The 18416-nt window shown below is 38.5% G+C and overlaps 2 protein-coding genes across 4 annotated transcripts; one reads left to right on the top strand and one right to left on the bottom strand.

The window, feature by feature from the left end:
* Positions 1-17: 17 nt before the first annotated feature.
* LOC121905622 lies at positions 18-6453 on the bottom strand. 2 transcript variants are annotated; one of them, XM_042424008.1, is made up of 6 exons: positions 6254-6453; positions 5258-5365; positions 4969-5118; positions 2535-3164; positions 834-1736; positions 18-642 (listed from the first exon to the last, which is right to left on the bottom strand). In XM_042424008.1, exons 1-6 carry the CDS (start codon positions 6297-6299, stop codon positions 599-601), a joined length of 1881 nt encoding a protein of 626 aa, XP_042279942.1. In that variant the 5' UTR covers positions 6300-6453; the 3' UTR covers positions 18-598. The 2 variants fall into 2 exon arrangements, with proteins under 2 accessions (XP_042279942.1, XP_042279943.1); XM_042424009.1 differs by lacking the exon at positions 6254-6453 and having other exon boundaries at positions 5258-5558.
* On the top strand, positions 5986-17636 carry tap1 (transporter 1, ATP-binding cassette, sub-family B (MDR/TAP)). Of its 2 annotated transcripts, none has more exons than XM_042424006.1 (13): positions 5986-6109; positions 10316-10648; positions 11040-11268; positions 11700-11814; positions 12342-12472; positions 12697-12902; positions 13179-13376; positions 13737-13865; positions 14027-14221; positions 14316-14489; positions 15984-16143; positions 16444-16580; positions 16667-17636. In XM_042424006.1, exons 1-13 carry the CDS (start codon positions 6038-6040, stop codon positions 16892-16894), a joined length of 2307 nt encoding a protein of 768 aa, XP_042279940.1. In that variant the 5' UTR covers positions 5986-6037; the 3' UTR covers positions 16895-17636. The 2 variants fall into 2 exon arrangements, with proteins under 2 accessions (XP_042279940.1, XP_042279941.1); XM_042424007.1 differs by lacking the exon at positions 5986-6109 and adding an exon at positions 9226-9408.
* The last annotated feature ends 780 nt before the right edge of the window (positions 17637-18416 follow it).

The raw sequence follows: 18416 nt of genomic DNA, 5'->3' as shown, positions 1-18416 counted from the left end.
GGGGGGGGGGGGGGGGTAGCAGTTGCAGGGGTGTGCCCTGCTGGATCTGGTGGAGTGTTGCCGGAGTCTGCGTTGGAGAAGAGGCCAGAGAGCTCCAGGTCTGGGTCTGCAGAATCCTTGTCCAAGGCTGGAGGTGACACCTCCAACGGTGCCCAGCCCTGAGCCTGCTCCATGGCCCAGGTGTTGTCCATCAGCTTGCAGCTGCGATAGGGCTTCAGCTGATCATGGTGAACCACTTTCACTTTGGTTCTTGGGCCTTTATGGATGCGATACACTAGGTCATCCAGCTGCCCTACGATGAAGAGGGGACCTTCATATGACGGGAGGAACTTCCTGACCCTGTTCTTGGTCTTCTTTGTGCCCTTGATGAGATACCACACAGCATCTCCGACCTGATACTGTGTGTGGCAGCAGTTCTTGTCATACTGTCTCTTTGCACGTTTCACAGATTCACTGAGTGCATCCCTGGCAATTTGATGCGCCAGCTCCAGCCACTCACAGAGGCGTTGAACATACTCAGGAGCAGAGGGAGTGGTTTCAGAGTCAGGGGGCAAACCGGTTACCAGGTCTACCGGCTCACTCACTTCCCGGCCAAACATCATGAAGTTGGAGGTGAATCCAGTGGAACTGTGCCTTGTCGCTCTGTAGGCCATGACAGCATAGGACTTAAACAGGACTTAATGAAATGTGAGATTGTTAAATTCAGTCATTTTGGCAAAGTTTTAGAATCAAAGTGTCCATCAGAAATGGAGTAATGGAGTATTACACAGCTGATGTTAACAGAATGATCCACTGTAGATCATTTATGTCCTCAGTCCCTCTTTACTGGTTACCTGATTTCTCTAGTTGTGGCCCTGAAGCTCCCCTCTCCATGCAGTATTCCTCCCAAAGATCTTTGAACAAGTTTCCTGTCGCACCAAAAGAACAACCTTGATCCTTTTTGGGGTCGCACAATCCCAAATCCATCTTTTTAAATACAGCACAGAAAACCTGCCGGGACAGAGGCGTCGTCTTCTTCTCTAAGCAGTGGTTGTAGTAGTGCCTATACACCTCAGACATGTTTGAGAAGACTGGCTCCAGATACAGCTTAGAGATTGATGTCCCACAAGAGAGCACTTTGGGTAAACTGTCGAGGAACTCCTTCAGGAATATGTGCTCTGAAGCTTTACGGGACTTTCTCTGCATTCGCTTCTTAGTATTTTCTTCTGAATTGTCCTGCTGGGATGCATTTTGTGCCCAGTTAAGCACTGACCACTCTCCAATCCCCAAAGTAGAGAGGAACATCTTTTTACAAACCTGTTTTCTGTCGCCGTCGCCTATCAAATGATAACGCATCGAGACAGATCTTCTCGATTGAGTCCATGGTGCTCTGGTTCTTTCCACCGGGTCGCAATCAACTAGTCCGGCCACATAGACCTTTCTCTGAGGCCAGTTCATGCACTGCCAAAAGCTAGTAAACAGCTTGTTCCTTGAGTCTTCACTGAAGTCAGCACAGAAGCGGTTGGATGCCTTTTTGCAAGCACTGGATGTGCATCTCGGTCCCATCGCCCTCTGAGCTTTAGTTATGGTGGCACCATCTTTTTTTCTTTTGCTGATGTACGGTTTGCCCTCCATCCTAAGTTGTTTCTGTCGATTTTGCTTCCATGTTAAAGGTTTGGCAACTCTGGATTTCTTTCTGGCTGGTCCTTCTAGTTCTGGTGGCTTGTTTCTGTCTTTGTCAGTGGCATTCTGTTGTTCTGCAAAAACAGGGAAATGTCATTGGCATGCATGAGACAGGCATGAAAATTATTTTCTTGATTAGTTGTTTGGTCTATAAAATGTCAGAAAAATGTTGATCAGTGTTTCCCAAAACCCAAGATACAACCTAAAATGTCTTGTTTTGTCCCAACAAATAGTCCAAATATAGTATATATTCAGTTCACTATAATAGAGGAAACCAAAAAGAGAAACCAGAAAATAATCACATTCAAGAAGCTATAACCAAATAATTTTGGCATTTTTCTTTAAAAAAATGACTCAAATGATTAATCAGTTATCAAAAATAGTTGTTGATTAATTTTCTGTCAACTGACTTGTTGTTGCAGCTCTACAGTGATACACTTCTGTGTTACAGCAAAAACAGCGGTCTTTTGCCAATATCTGAATTTAGCAGAAAAATGTCAAAATGACAGTATATGTTCTAACATTGCAGTGACATCATTACATTAGTGCACTTCTAAGTTTGGCTGAAACGAACAGTTATTATCATTATAAATTATCTCTTGATTATTATTCCTATTAAATTATTAATTTGTCTATAAAATATATGAAAATAGTGAAATATGCCCATCACAATTGCCCAGAGCCCGAGGTGACATCTTGAAATAGTTTGTTTTGTCCAACCAGCAGTTATAAACCTAAAAGCAGGAGCTGGAACTACTCAACACAACAAGTTATCGGAATTGTTGTGTTGTTTGATTAATTGATGAATCAGATAATTGTTTCAAGTTTAGAGAGTAGCTGAAAAGTGTAAAGATGAAATAAAAATCACTCACCCTGGGTTACCGCCACAGTTTTATTGAGTGTAGAAGGAGCAGAGTTCAGTTGTGGACACTGAGGGACAACCTGCCTCTTTTCTAATCTGTTTTCATTTGATTCAGTCTTTCTTGTTTTTCCTGTGTGTGCCCAGTTGAGCACAGACCACTCTCCAATCCCCAACGTGGACAGGAACATGTTTTTACACACTTGTTTCCTTTTGCCATCCACCATCAAGTGATAACGTAGTGAAACCAATCGTCTCGACTGCGATCCCACTGCTCGAGATCTTTCCACCGCATTGCGATCGACTTGTCCTGCCACGTACATCTTTCTCTGAGCCCAGTTCATGTGCTGCCAGAATTCATCAAACACTTTTTTTCGGGTGTCTTCATTGATTTCATTGCAAAGCCGGTTTGATGCCTTTTTGCATGCATTCGAGGTGCATCTTGGTCCCATTGCTCTTGGCTGTTTTGTCACGACCTCGCCGTCTTTTTTTCGTTTGCTTACGTATGCTTTTCCCTCCATTCTCAGCTGTTTCTGCTTGTTTTGCTTCCACTTTGATGGATCTGCAACTTTGGTTTTGTTTTTTTTTCTGGCAGCCTTATCCAGATGAGTGTTTCCATTTTTGGCAGCTGTATTGAGGAGTGCTGTTAAAAAAAAAAAAGTATTCATTATTGGAGGCAGTGGCCTGAAGTACATAGGCTCTGACACAAATAACATTTTTGGTTTATCAAATACAATAAAGCAATTTTACTCCTAGTTTAGGTGAACAATTTCAACAAGTTATAGAAATAAATACACATTGACAAACTTGAATCTGTGGATATACAGACTAAAAATGGTGGGACTATTTTTTAATGATCCTTTTTACCCTAAATTATCTCGGGTATTTTCAATAATAAACACCACTTTGTTGGACAAAGGACATGAATCTACACATCCCATCAAAAGGGACAGACATTGTCAGATGTCAATAGCACTTTTTACACAACCCGTTCAAGGAGGGAATACTGTGCCTTTAATCTGCCTCGCTGTTCTGTATAAAAGGTATGAACACAGAGTGTAGGGGGGCAGAGTTTCTCTGCCAATAAGCCGGCTACGGAGGTAGTCACAGAGCCGGATGGACTGTGTGTGTAAAAGGGACAGCTGGCACAGCGGGACAGGGAGCTGACACTGTTGTGTTATAAGTCATGCCTTTGAATCTGGAGCGCTGGCATGCTGTGTAAAAGCACACATGGAGGCGGCTTTATGCCGGCGTTGTGTGGTTCAGTGTGAAAAAGCAAAGGCAGCTCAAAGGTGGAACCTCTTTATGGCTATAATGCAGGTTCTCTGTATAAAAGAGGCTGTAGTCACTGCAAGAAAGCTGTATTTTCTGGCCCTGTGTTGCAATTACACTTACAGTGATAACTAATGAAAATCAAGCTTGTTTTGAATGAAAAAAACATTCTGATATTGATCTGGAGCTGGACACTAAAGGATGACAATTTTGGAATTGAAAAAAAGTAAAAAATCCATATTATTTTGAACATGTACTCATGTGAAAATAACTGGTGTACTGATACATTTACACACTTATTTCCACTTATTGCGAGTTTCTGTTTCCTGTGTAACTTGTTTCTACACACATGTATTAGAAGAATACTACTGTATATAAAGTGTAATACTAAAAGCCCAACTTATTTATCATGGTCATTCTGTTTAATAAGTCTGAAACATATTTTAACTTTTTTACATACTAGCTTGTATGGTGTTCAAAAGTTTATCATAATCTGGGTGGCTCATGTTTTATTTTAGTCAACTTTAAACAGGCATCCTTGTGTCATGAGATCCACATTAATATCAGATATTTGCATGTATTTATATTTACTTATTGGACTCATATGAATGATGTGTGAAAAAGCAAGAAATGTGTTATAGGCTTTAACAGGATGTATGTGCTGGCATTCACAAAATTCTGCATCCACCTGCACTGTGACAGTTTTGTATCCCAACAATTTCAATTAAATGCCAGCTGACGATTAAAATGGGCTCAAATCATTATTCTTTTAAATCTGCAGACAAGAGAAACTTTCTAAAAATGTGGGTATGTAGTTAAATACACTGTATGCTAAGGCTACAACTAACAATTATTTTCATTATCGAATTATCTGTCAATTATTGTCTCGATAGTCGTTTCTCAATTACAGTAGTTGTTTGGTCTATCAAATGTCAGAAAATGGTTAAAAATTGTATTGTAAAACTGTATCCCAAAACCCAAGATGCAACTGAAAATGTTTTGTCATAGTCTACAACCCAAAGATATTCAGATATACTATCAAAGAGGACTAAAGAAACCAGAAAATATTCATATTTAATAAACTGGAACCACATATTTTTTTCTTTTAGAAAATGACTCATATTACCAAAATAGTTGGTGACTAACTGTATAAAGAACAATACGCTATTACTTACTTGTGTCAGTACCCAGAGGAAGTGTATTCTGCATTGGACAGTGGGGAATCATCTGCGGCTCTGTTATTATTGCTGAGTGGGACCTTTTTTTGGACGGTCCATCTTTTTCCATGTCAGATTTCCTGCTTGCATCAGTGACGTGCAGATGGTCTGGGTAGAACAGCACACACACACACACACACACACACACACACACACACACACACACACACACACACACACAATTATTGACATCATGTCTTATTAAGACACTGCTGGTGACAGTGACACTGCTGGATCTCATACCCACCTGGTGGCATGTGGTGCAGCCCAAAAGTCTCAGAGACTGTGGGTCTGTGAAGTGGGGGGTCATTCGTGGGTTTGGGAAGGAGACCAATATCCTCCATTGCTGCAATGGCTAAAAATATTTTTAAAAAAGTTATTGTAGCTTTGGCATCAAGCTACACAACATGCTTTTGATGGATGGGTTCACAATTTTTCAAGTCTGTCTTAAAACAATAGCCTGGTGCTTTCTTGCCATATTCATTCCTACTGTTCATACAAGCAAAAAATCCACAAGCCTCCTTCTGTGAAAAAATGTATTTAAAAGTTTATCTGAAGCTTCAAATAAGTCTTTCAACGTTTAAGTCTTTTTAGTGCCAAAGTCCCTCTTTTTGTTACTATACTTCCAGCGCAGCTCAACAGGGAAACACTTCCCGAAGAAACACAAAGAGGGAATTTGATGCTAAAAAGACTGTAAATGTGGCAGATATCCACTTGATATGACTACTATATGACTGCTGAAACTTAATATTAGCTTCAGATAAACTTTTAAATGCATTTTTACACAAAATGAAATTGAAAACACACTGAAGGAGATCTTTTAATGTCCAGTATGGACAGGAGGAATGATTGCAGCGAGGAAAACCTCTTTCAGCGTCCATAACTGACTGTTTTTTTAAGACAGACTTGAAAAACTGTGAACCTATCCCTTAAAGCGCAGTCGCATTCACCCTGTCTGTCCATTCAGACCTAATCTAAAAGCACAGTTCATCCATATTTAACTGTGGACAACAACAATAACAACGCCATGTGTCCTAATCCAGATGTTTTTGTACGTTACGTAGAAGTAGGCGTTGCAGGCCTGTCTGACATAGAAAAGGTAAGTTTAAAAGGCTGAAATGGTGCTCATGATAGATATTTCGCTAATGTTATATATAGCGAATACCAAGCAACTCTTCGTGCAGGCTAAACTACGACAAACCCCTTTTAAAATGATATATTTCAGGCTTCCGTGTTTGCTTACATAGTGTTATACATTTGAAAACGTCTCGTAGACCCGTCGGTTCCATCCAGACCAGATCACAAGTTCCCACCGCTGTCGGCTGTTTACTCCATTACGGTTCTGACAGTGAAACCCAACATCTGTCAGCTCAGTTTGCTCAGGTTTTATTTAGCTAAATATCACTGATGGATCGGAGGAGCTTCTCACTGGAAGCTGCCATGTCTGAGCATGCGCACTGGCTTACAAGGTCTCTCGTCCTGCAATAGCTAATTAGATTTTTTTAAAAAGTCAAAACTACTTAAATAATAATATCTAATCTAGCTATAATATCTATTACATCAAATCTATCTATCTATCTATCTATCTATCTATCTATCTATCTATCTATCTATCTATCTATCTATCCTACAGCACTGTGCAAAAGTTTGAGGCACTTTAGATGTTTAGATTCTTATCTATTATGCAATATCATCAGGCAGGCGTCTGATCCATCCCAGATGTATTCTGCAGTATGATAACAACCCAAAACATACAGCCAGAGTCATAACGAACTATCTTCAGCTACAAAAAGAACAAGAAGTCCTGCAACAGATGGTTTGGCCCCCACAGAGCCTTGATCTCAACATCATGGAGTCAGTCTGGGATTACATGAAGACACAGATGCAACTGAGATGCCTAAATCAACAGAAGAACTGTGGTAACTTCTCCAGGATGCAGGAACAAACTATCTGCCATGTACCTTGAAAAACAGTGTGCAGGTGTACTGAGGAGAACTGCTGCTGTTTTAAAGGCAAAGCGTGCTCACACCAAATAATGATTTCATTTAGGTTTCTTCTGTTTACCGGACTTTGTATTAAGTTAATTGATAAATGAAAACTATTCATGACATTGTTTTTTAAATTTTACTTTTAGTGCCTAAAACTTTTGCACAGCATTGTATCTGAGCGATGAAAAGAGGCTACACTGTAAATCTATCAAATTTAAATTTTATTGTATTTTCTGAATATACGTAAAAGGAAACATATTCTAAGTATAAGTGATTTATAGGTGCGTGTGAAGATAGTACTTAAAATAGTGAGGATATTTATAGCTTTGCTCATCCTATTTTTCTTACATGAAAAGGAAGGGAAAGGAAGGAAGCTATTAGGAAGTTCAAAGTTTCAGTCCCTCAGTTGTCTTCATCGGCTGCAGCACAAGGCCAGATTACCAACCAGGAAAAGTGGGCAACGTGCCCCGGTGCACCAGGAGCCCCAAAAGTCTTAGGTTCACAGCCTGTCAATTGTTTTTTGGTAATTTACTGTAATAAATTGCACATTTTTAAAGAATTTTGACCACCAAAATACAACACTAACTAAAGCAGGCAGAATTAGCTATTTTTTTGTGTCAAAATCTGGTTTCAACACAAGTTTTATCATTTTAGTATATAGGGCTCACATTGTACATTTGCCTAAATAAAGATTGGTTGAATCAAATTACTAGGGCTACAACTTTCTCTAATCAATTGTTCTGTTAATGAAATGTCAGAAAATAGAGAAACATACCTTTTATAGTTTATTAAAAGCTCAAAGCTTTTGTCAGATCAACAGTTTAAAACCCAAAGATATTCAGTTTACTATCATGTATGACATGCAGAAAAACTGATTTGGAATTTTTGTTTAAAAATTGTATAAATAATTATCAAAAAAACTGTGATTTATCTTCTGTCAATTGCTTAATCGATTTATCGACTAATCATTGCAGCTCTACAGATTATAACAAACTAATTGACACATTGAAAACCTGGGGCTGCATCAGTATAGGAGCAGTGGTTAGTTTGTGGATCTAGGGGTAAATAATGAAGCTGCCATTTACAGTATATAGTCTACACCATTGTGCTTAATATACACTTGGAGGCAATAGCTTACACACACAATGCACAGCAGGGGAAAGATGGTGATGGTGGGGTCAATAGATCTTTTTCACAGAAGACGTTTTGACATGTCACAGTAGGAAAAGTACAGGTGTAAATAATAAATAAGTCCTTTTAGCTGCTTCAGTTTCAGGGTCCTGGTATTGTTGGCTCAGTGTCACACTGTCTTACTGGGACACTTGAGAGCCATCGTTGATGTTATTAGTAACATCTGTATTTTTCCTACTGTGACAAGTTAAAATTTCTGTTGTGAAAAAGCAGCAAACTGTATGTTTTTGTTATTGCTGCAATGCCTTTTTGTAATATCTGATTTGGGCACAGAAAAGCAAAAATATAATACTATACTAATATACTTAAAACTTATTACTGATTTTACGCTGGTTTTATAAGTAATGGTTTGGCCCATAAACCTTGAAAATGTTCATATGACAGACAGAGAGACAGATAAATAGATAGATAATGCATAAATATAACTTTATTTAACATGAACAAAACCAAGAACCAAGGAAAACAAGCAAGGCTATGACAACAAACAACAGAGGAAAATTTAAATTAAACTACATTACATACTGTACATAGGCTTACATTCAAGGGGTTAATTAACAGTTTCCATTTTAAAATTAGTAAGGACATAAAATCGATCATGATGATGTAAAACATATAGGCCAAACATAAATAATTTATTTGGAAAGACACATACAGCTTATTAGGTAAAAAAAAAAAAAAAAAGAGAGAGAGAGAAAAGCCAAATAGCTAAAAGGTCCAAGAAAGAAGAGAAAATATTCTTAAACTAATTATTGACATAAATTAAGATTATTGATCTGTGGCAGTTTCAGCGTTTCGTTACATGATGTCGCTGTTGGACTGTTAGGAGATAGATCCGAGGTTACACCAGACATTACCCTCGTAGAGTACATGCAACATACATTATGTTTTTAAAGATGTTTCTGAAACATCTTATATCTATAAATACGGTACAACTTAAAGCAAAATGTGTTTTATAACCCTCGCCAGTGTTTATTCGCCATTTCTGACCGACATGAACGGTACTTTCCGTTGTAAAAAAAAAAAAAAAAAGAAGAGGTATAAATAGTTAGTTTCGGTTTCAGTCTGATAGTTACAGCTCGGCTAAAGTCAGGACAGGCGGCGGTCTGACATTCACTAATTTAATTGTTACAGTTTTAGCTTGCTGACCAAAATATCGGAGTCGGAGAGTTTTCAGACGAATATAAACGTCCACAGCAAACTCGGCTCGCCGAAAGAAAGTGTAAGTTGGATTTTAATAGCTGTAATAATGCTAGCTAAACCGGGCTAGCAACTGTAAGTTATTTACTGTATGTTAACTGTAATACAGCTAACGTTACAGTTTGACCTGATAATACTTATAATATTGAGTGTTTTGCTAAGTCGTTCGTGTTTCCGAGTGCCATGTGGGGTTGGGTCAGACTTACTGTCCTCAAACGGTTTCAAAGAAATCAGCAATGTAGATGAAAATGAAAGTACATTAACGTTGAATACCACCTGCAGCAAAACAGAAAGTAACGTTAAACTCTTAACGTATCAATGTCGGTAAAAGGTATATAAGTGCAAATTGTAGTCCTAGCTAAAGTACTTACAGAGGTGTAGGTAAATATTTTAGGGCTGCAACTAATGATTAACGTTATTTGCATTATCTATTAATCGATTAATTGTTTTGTCTATGAAAAAAATAATGAAAATAATGAAATATGCTTATTATATGTATCAAATATACATGTATCAAACATATATGTTTGATACATGTATGTTTGATGTCTTAAAATGTTTTGTCTGATCAACAGTCTAAAATCCAAATATATTTTGTTTACTATCATGTGACACACACAAAAAAACTTATGAGAAGCTCCAACCAGCAATTTTTTTTGGCAATTTTCCTTTAAAAAATGACGCAAATGAATATTTGATTAGCAAAATGGTTGCCGATTAATTTTGTGTCGATCAACTAATCGACTAAATGTTGCAGCTCTAAAATATTTTGCTATATTCTACAAGGTTCAGCCCACAGGTAATATGAACAATATAATATAAATAAACATATCCATTTTCTGTTTTGGAGGTTTCTGTTTAACCTTACTTTGTGTGTCAACTTTAATATTCAGCCACTGACCCTCACTCTCTCTTCTTGTACTTTACAGAACTTGTGTATCATGCAAAAAATGAGCCTCTCTCTTCCTCTGCTCTTCGTGTGCCTGGATATGTGTGTGGTGCACACTATCCGCTTGGCACAGTTCTCACCTCTCCTCTTCTCCCATCCGTTCATCGCCCTGTGGGGAGGAGGGCTGATCAGGGCTAGCCTCCTTCTCCTGCTCACCTTCACCTACCCTGGAAGCCTGCCATGGATGAGCAGCTTCAAGGGGCTCCAGAGCTTAGGGGTCCTTTGCTTTCACTTCCCAGTGTACACAACTCTTCTCTGGGTGCTGGGGCAGTCCACCATGGAGGAACTGTGGGGATGGCACTCCTGGGAAAGGGTGAGCTGCTGTGTTTTTATTCATGATTAGTTCCAGGATGGATACCATCCAAGTAAAGGCAGAAGTAGGCACTTTTCCAAACACTTTTTTCAGGTATCTTTGCCCTACATCGCTCATACATAGCTCAAGCTACTGAGTCTAGAGCAGGAACAAGAGTGAAACCAAAACCAAACCAGTCTGAAGAGAACGAGAAATCCTCAATTTGAGAAATGTGGACATACAAACACGTTTTTGATTAAAAAAAAGAATGCTATTAGGTATTTAAATACATTTTCTTTTATCCAAACACAGACTCATTTGCATTGTTGAAGCAACAGGTGATGCATTTCATGTGAGTTATTTTTTTCTGGATATGGTATTGTGTGTGTTTAACCTGCTGTTTGTTTTGCAGGTGTTGCAGGGTTATGTTGTGACAGTGGTGGCGTGGCTCTACTGGAGTAGATATGTGTCATCTCTTTTGCACTCCTGGGGTCAATACATCTCATCTCTGTTGACGAGAAAGCCCTCTGAGAAGCCCAAAGAGGACACCGGTGCTTCTCTTAAGAGACTGATGGGATACATGATGCCCTATTTCTGGCGCTTTGTTGCTGTGCTGGTTCTTGTGGTTCTCTCTTCCTACGGTAAGTGAGCCAGCACCTTAATTTAAGGTTATGTAGTTGATATTATGATAGCTTTATAATGTCCTCATGCAATTACAAAGTTTGAATAGATATGTTTTTGCTTGTTGATAGCAGCTTCAAGCACAAAGTAGGTAGTATTAATCAAAAGTTAACAAGAATCAAATGCATCTATTTGCACCAATTAGGGTATGAACTATTTTTCAGGCAGAGCTACGAAAACATTTGCATAGTTTTTCATGTTAAAGTAGAGAACTGGGAAGCTTTGAATGACTATAATTGATCAAAATCTAAATGGTTGGTATCAGCAGCCAGGTTGATCTCCACTTTGACTCTTATGACTGTCTGAGACTGAACCTCTGTGCTTGCAGTAGCCAAAAGGTCAAAGAAAGTGTTATGATAATAGTGATAATAATGTGATCTTCTGACCGTAGGTGAGATGGCTGTTCCTCAATACACTGGTCGTGTGGCTGACTGGATCATAAATGAAGAAGCACCTGATGCATTCACAGAGGCCATCACAATCATGACACTAATGACTATTGCCAGGTAATACAAGCTTTGTCACATAGTAGTTAAAACATCACTGTTTCTATGTTTTTAAAATACCTGAAATCTCAAATCTCAAATATTTATCTCTTCTCTTTTTTATTAGCAAAGAACAATGTTTTAGGTTATCATTTAGCTAAATTGCAAATATGTGATTGGCAAAACCTCACTTCTAGTTTTTGGGTTAGGATTTCAATAAGTATTTTTATACTGGATTCAGATTCAATTTAGCTTCATTAAACATTATCAGTGGTATAGTTTGTAGTCCTAAAACATGGACGTATTTGATCCATGGTTTCATTTGCATCTTTCTCATAGAATTTCGATTTATGCTGAAATTAACGTTGTGGTTCACATAAAAATCAACCAATTCTGGGTTTAAAGAAGATATTTAGGTAATATTTAGTAGTAACTTGTTATGATTTTTTTTCCATTACAATATTTAAAACAGTAGTTGTAGTAGCAATATCCTCATAGTGGCATTTTGTGTACTTTACACTAAAATGTGCGCTCTGTTGTCTGTTTAGTGCTGTGCTTGAGTTTGTATGTGACCTCATGTACAACATCACCATGAGCTGCATACACACCTCAGTGCAGGGAGTCGTCTTCCAGGCTGTGCTGAAACAGGAGATTGCTTTCTTTGAGTCCACTTCAACCGGTAAGTCATGTACAGACTGTACGTAGGGCTGACTCAACGGAGAGTCATCTTTAAACGAAAATGCACTGTACACAGTAGGCCATCATGAATAAATCTTAAACCATTTTTACATGCACTTAAAGTGTACGCTTTTCCTGATTGTCATGAATTTGCCAGTAGATATATTTGACAGTATAAGTTTGGGCTGGCAAAAAAATAAGGCTAACGTTCAACTCTTATCTCAGGTGAACTGGTGTCCCGTATTACCACGGATACCAACGATATGAGTGAGGCGCTGAGTGAGAAGCTAAGTCTTGTGATGTGGTACACAGCACGTTTTGCTTTCCTCTTATTCTTCATGGTGAGCCAGTCATGGAAAATGACCCTGCTTACTTGCATGGGACTGCCCATCATCTGGGTCATACCGGAGCTCACTGGACACTTCCACCAGGTAAACAGGAGTTCCTTAAATATCCCAAATTCTTCAAGGAAAATTTTACCCTCAAGCAATTGATCCTGAAAACAAAAAAAACAACTGAGAATGTAACATCTTGTGAAGGTATTTCCTGTGTAGCTACGTAATTATCATTACAAAAAAATGCCTTAAGCATCAAATTGATTAGTTTCCATCAGTAAACAAAGGGTGATTTTTTTAATTTCTTCAAATACTGTATTGACTTGTCACATAAACAATTTTGTCTATCTTATATTTCTATCCATCTTTTAGACTATTTCGGTAAAGGTTCAGGAGTCGTTGGCTAAGGCCAACCAGGTGGCCACAGAGACCTTCTCCAGCATGAAGACAGTGAGGAGTTTTGCCAACGAGGATGGCGAGACAGAGAGGTACAGACAGCGGCTGGAGGATACTTATGCCCTTAATAAAAAGGAAGCAGCAGCCTATGCAGCCTCTACCTGGGCCAGCAGCGTGAGTTGAATACTGACCTGGATTATGTGTTTCTTAGCATATCTTTGTCTGTGAGTATGAGATAGTGGGAGTTAACCTAGAGAATAAAGCAAAATATAATATCAGGTATTGGTTGTTGGCTGGTGATTTTAAAGCTAGAAGATGTGTGTGTGTGTATATATATGTACACTTTCCACTATTTCAGTTGTCAGTTGTTTACAGCCAGAAATACACCAGTAACCTTAATTATTTTGAAAGGCTACTAATCTGCATGTTCATCGAAGTGCTTGGAATAATTTTGGAATATTATTTGACCAACTTCCTGTAAGGTAGATGAATAGTTTATTTTGTCATGTAAACCATTGTTTTATGTCCCTCCAGATGACCACCTTAGCCTTGAAAGTGTTTATTCTGTACTATGGAGGGACGCTTGTTACCAGAGGGGCTGTTAGCAGTGGAGACCTGGTGTCATTCGTCCTGTACGAGCTGCAGTTTGCCTCTGCTGTTGAGGTGAGCCACAGGCCAAGATAAAGGGAATCATTTTGAATAAAATATTATATCCTTGCACTTGTTTCCCCTACTGCAGAATGATAAATGAGCAGCAGATTGTTTTGTTTTAAACCAAAATGTGTCAAACTAAAAAGCGCCTCATTCTACTACCGCTCTCCCAGGCTGTCATGCGTTATTACCCAGAAGTGAAAAAGGCAATTGGTGCCTCTGAGAAGATCTTTGAATATTTGGATCGGAAACCTCAAGTACCTCCTGAGGGCACCTTGGCCCCTGAAAACCTTAATGGACACATTCAATTCAAAAAAGTTACATTTTCCTATCCCAGTGGGACAGAAAAAAGCAATCCTTTGCTCAAGGTATGTATGTCTTTATGTATGTTTATTATATTTACACTTATTTGTCATCACATATGACTCTCTATGAATCCACACTATTCCTTTCTTCTACCAGGACGTGTCTCTGGAGATGAAACCAGGCCAGATCACTGCCCTCGTGGGGCTAAACAGATCAGGGAAGTCCACCTGTGTCAAGCTGCTGGAGAGGTTTTACCAGCCCCAAGCAGGAGAGATCCTACTGGATGGGAAACCACTGCTAAGCTACAAAGACCAGTACCTTCATGACAAGGTGGGTGGATAACAGTAGGAATATGCAACCAATATTTTTACCATAAAAACAAACAAGGTAGTGCTTCCTGTAACTGACAGCGATATGACACAAAAGTCTCTCCTAGTGCATGGGTAAACTATCAGTTTTTTCAATTTAGTATTTGAAATTTTGAGCATTTAGCTGACATTGTGCAAGAATAGGAAGCTTGAAGGTACCCTGAGTAGTTTTTCATCGCTAGTAGTGCAATGATGCAATGTTTTTATGAGTGGGTTCCTGTTCTGTTTGTATAAGGTGTGGACATGATGATTTGGAGCATGTGGGCAATGTAATACATATTTCTACCACTAGTTTTACACTATTCCACTAAACCAAAGTTGGTGACGAAAATGAGACAAGAAGTGTAGCAATGCACCTACAATGGCAAACATGAATGCAAACATTGTACAAATTAAAATATATTTTTTAAATTAGCTAAGGAAATGCATTTAATAGATTTATTAGAGCTAAAGTACACACACAGTACATTTTGGTGAGAAATCCTGAATGTAAACATACATGTTTTTTGTTCACCAGAAAAATCTGCAGGGTACCTTTAAAGCTGCAGTAAGTGATTTTGTCCACTAGGGGGAAGAATTACATACAATCAGAGAAACACCACCCTGACACACTGTTAGGTCCACTTAACAAGCTGTTGTCCTAAAGCATTTTTTTTAATTTAATCTTTACTTAATCAGGCAGTCTCATTGAGATTAAGATCTCTTTTTCAAGAGAGACCTTAGAGCAAGAATTATTCATAAGACAAGAACACAATCAGCAAACAGAATAACACAACTACACAATCAACAAAGAATGAAGAGAAATGGTTATAGGAGTAACTGTTCTGTAACTGCAATCAAGTGTATTGCAAGTTCTGTGCTCCTTGACCTCTGTTGATCGAGTTAATGTCCCAACATTTGCAATTTTCCACTATAAAAACAAAATATTTTAGCTTTAAATTCCTATATCATCATGAAAAAAGCCAACAGTAAAGACACTATGGATTAATCTGCTTTATTTGGTGATACAGATGAAAAAAGACATAATAAACTACAAATTGTATTGGTGAGGTACTGACACCCTAAGGGGTTCATCAAGTCATTGTACCACAAAAATTGACTAAAATTCAAGATGAAAAATATGACGGTGTATTGTGCAGCTGAGGCCATAAAACAGAAATGAATTAAAGTAGCCCTGAGCTGTACAGCAATAATGACATAGGGGAGGTGAAGCACAGTTCATTGAAAGTTTCTACTCTGAATCCTCAAAATTTCTCTTTAATTTCACTAATTTTCTCCTTTTTATCTTTCAACTTAATATTTATATTTTTGTATTATCACACACTGGTTACAGGAATATTGTAAGGACACTTTTTCCTAGCTTTATTCTGCTGTTGCCTTCATTGTAAACCCTGCTGTGTCAGCTCTGACAGTTAAGCAGCCACTGACTTTTCCTCCTCATCCTGTTTGTTTTTAGATCGCTGTGGTGAGCCAGGATTGTGTGCTGTTTGCTCGCTCAGTGCGGGAGAACATCAAGTATGGCTACGAGCATGCCTCTGATGAGGAAATGTACAGAGCTGCCAGGCTGGCTAGTGCCGACGTTTTCATCAAGGACCTGTCAAAAGGATATGACACAGGTTCGACCCAGAATTTTGCGTAGTGGATCATAAATTTGGGTCTTTCATGGGGGTTTTTGGAACTCCATAGAAAATGTGTTATTTATTTTTCATTTTCATTTTCATTCTTAGATGTTTGCACACTTACAGAATGAATGCCTGCTATGGTGCATCTCTTAGAAGGGGGATGGATTTTTTTTAGGCAACTCATTCTGTCAGGCTGTGTGACAGTAGTGAAAGGATGATGAATGCAACAATGCAATAAAAACTATTCCCTGAGGATGTACATAAACAATAACAGTATGTCCTTCTGTTGGATAGATGCCGGGGAGAAGGGAGGACAGGTATCTGGAGGCCAGAAGCAGCGCATTGCCATTGCTAGAGCCTTAATCAGACGTCCTAAGATCTTGATACTGGACAACGCTACCAGTGACTTGGACACAGAGAATGAATATCAGGTAGGAAATTCTTGAGTCTAAACTTTTTCTCATTATTTGCCTTTGTTTTTCTTCATGTAACACCAAGTCATGATTGTACTTAACAGGTCCACCAAGCTTTGTTAAACCAAACCAACAACTGCTCTGTGCTGTTGATATCCAACAAGATGAGTGTTGTGGAGAAGGCCGATCACATATTTGTCCTGGACAAGGGGTCGATACAGGAGGAGGGCAGTCATGAAGAGCTGCTGAGGAAAAACGGCCTCTATGCTGAACTGGTGACAAAGCAAAATAGGGGCTTCCAACGCAAAGAAGAGGAGAATGATATACACTAAGATGTGCAGGCGGCAGTTTGCCCTCAAGCCAGAGAAGCAGTCGAGTGACAAGGATGTTGCCAACTATGATTCCAGACTTGAGGGGTCAAAACTCCGGCAACACTTGTAGTATGAAAAACATCATCATCGTGAGGCCATACTTAATACTGCAAGTGTTGAGAGTTTTGGCCCATTAAGACCGTTTTCCATGAACCTTGAAAGTAGGGGAAGTTGTGCCAGAAATCCCAGAAGAGTTCCAGAGTTAAGGTTCCCTTCAATCAACAGCCCTTGAGCTGAACATCTAACCCCCAACTGCTCCAGGAAGATCTTACAGTCCTACTTGCAATATGGATCAAATCCTGTATCAAAGGACATTTGAATTTATATTGCAATATTGATGGACAGAACACAATACAGTACATTATCTGGAAAATAAAAAAAAATCAAAAATCAAGTCCTGCTCATTGATTTGCAGAATTGTCCACAATCATCTAATCCAACCAGTTACCAGCCCAACCCTATGTCCTAATCAGCAGCTCAGTTATGTCAATGTAATCATCTTGAGGAGAGTTAATGATGATCACACACTTTATTGCTTTGTAGACTCTGCACGTTGCTTTTAGATTCTGCACGTTTTTAGATTGAGTGTTTCTAAATAAAGATAAAGGTATATATTTTTCATGTTGAACTTTTTTTTTTTTTTCCTATTGCTGATTTTTTTTTACCTTCTTAAATGTATTTTAAAGCTAGTGTGTGTGCACCTACAATTAAGAGAATAAACATTTTCCATGAATCTTTTCTTGCCTTCCATGTTTTTTTGATTTTCAGCTTTACCATATCTGTGAAAGTGTTTCATTTCATGGAAAAAATATTTTTGCACAGAAATTGTTGTTGGGATTTTGTCAGGTGAAGTGACAAAGTGACTACACTGTTATACTTTGTAAAGGGGCATTGGTAGCAACCTTTACTGACTTAAGAGTTGTTGTTTTTTTAAGTTTTTCTATGGTTCCAACATTTTATGGTATGGTTAACAGGGTGGGTGTGTAGTTTGATGCTGGCAGCTTGTTGAAAGGGTGTTCATCATTAGATTATTAATACTAATGCATCAATGTATAAGCAGCATGTTACTGTTGTAGCTGCTGGACGTGGAGCTAGTTTGAACTACGGTACCGGTCAAAAGTTTGGTCACTTTTTAATTCAAAGGAAGGGAAAGGTGTGTCCAAACTTTTGACTGGTACTGTACTTCATATAGAATTACACAGTTTCAAAGGGTCACCAGATGAATATGAGGAGTTGTGAAACAATAAGTGGGAGTGAAGAAAAAAACAAAGTTCTGATAGACAAATCTGTTTTCAGTTTTTTTGATTTTTAGTGAAATATTGGCTCACTTGAACAGCTATGAAATTAAACCATGTGAGAAGTTTAGAGGGGTTTCATCTTTTATAATGTGTTGTATTTAAAACGTTTGTTATATTATCCATTGTGTCAAATCATCATCTGAAAAGTAACTACAGCTGTTAACTAAATGTAGTGGAGTAGAAAG

The sequence above is a fragment of the Thunnus maccoyii genome, chromosome 10 (assembly GCF_910596095.1).
Source record: "Thunnus maccoyii chromosome 10, fThuMac1.1, whole genome shotgun sequence".
NCBI classification, from domain to species: domain Eukaryota; kingdom Metazoa; phylum Chordata; class Actinopteri; order Scombriformes; family Scombridae; genus Thunnus; species Thunnus maccoyii.
The sequence above is the reverse complement of the archived record's forward strand: the minus strand, read 5'-3'. Positions and strand labels throughout refer to the sequence as shown.

Coding starts and splice junctions, on each gene's coding strand:
- tap1 (XM_042424006.1), top strand. CDS start 6,038: ATGTGTCCTAATCCAGATGTTTTTGTACGTTACGTAGAAGTAGGCGTT. Junction 6,110..10,315: donor GCCTGTCTGACATAGAAAAG/GTAAGTTTAAAA, acceptor TGTACTTTACAG/AACTTGTGTATCATGCAAAA. Junction 16,144..16,443: donor GTCAAAAGGATATGACACAG/GTTCGACCCAGA, acceptor TCTGTTGGATAG/ATGCCGGGGAGAAGGGAGGA.
- LOC121905622 (XM_042424008.1), bottom strand. CDS start 6,299: ATGGAACCGACGGGTCTACGAGACGTTTTCAAATGTATAACACTAT. Junction 5,366..6,253: donor TTTCAAATGTATAACACTAT/GTAAGCAAACAC, acceptor AAATATTTTTAG/CCATTGCAGCAATGGAGGAT. Junction 643..833: donor GCCACAACTAGAGAAATCAG/GTAACCAGTAAA, acceptor CATGGCCTACAG/AGCGACAAGGCACAGTTCCA.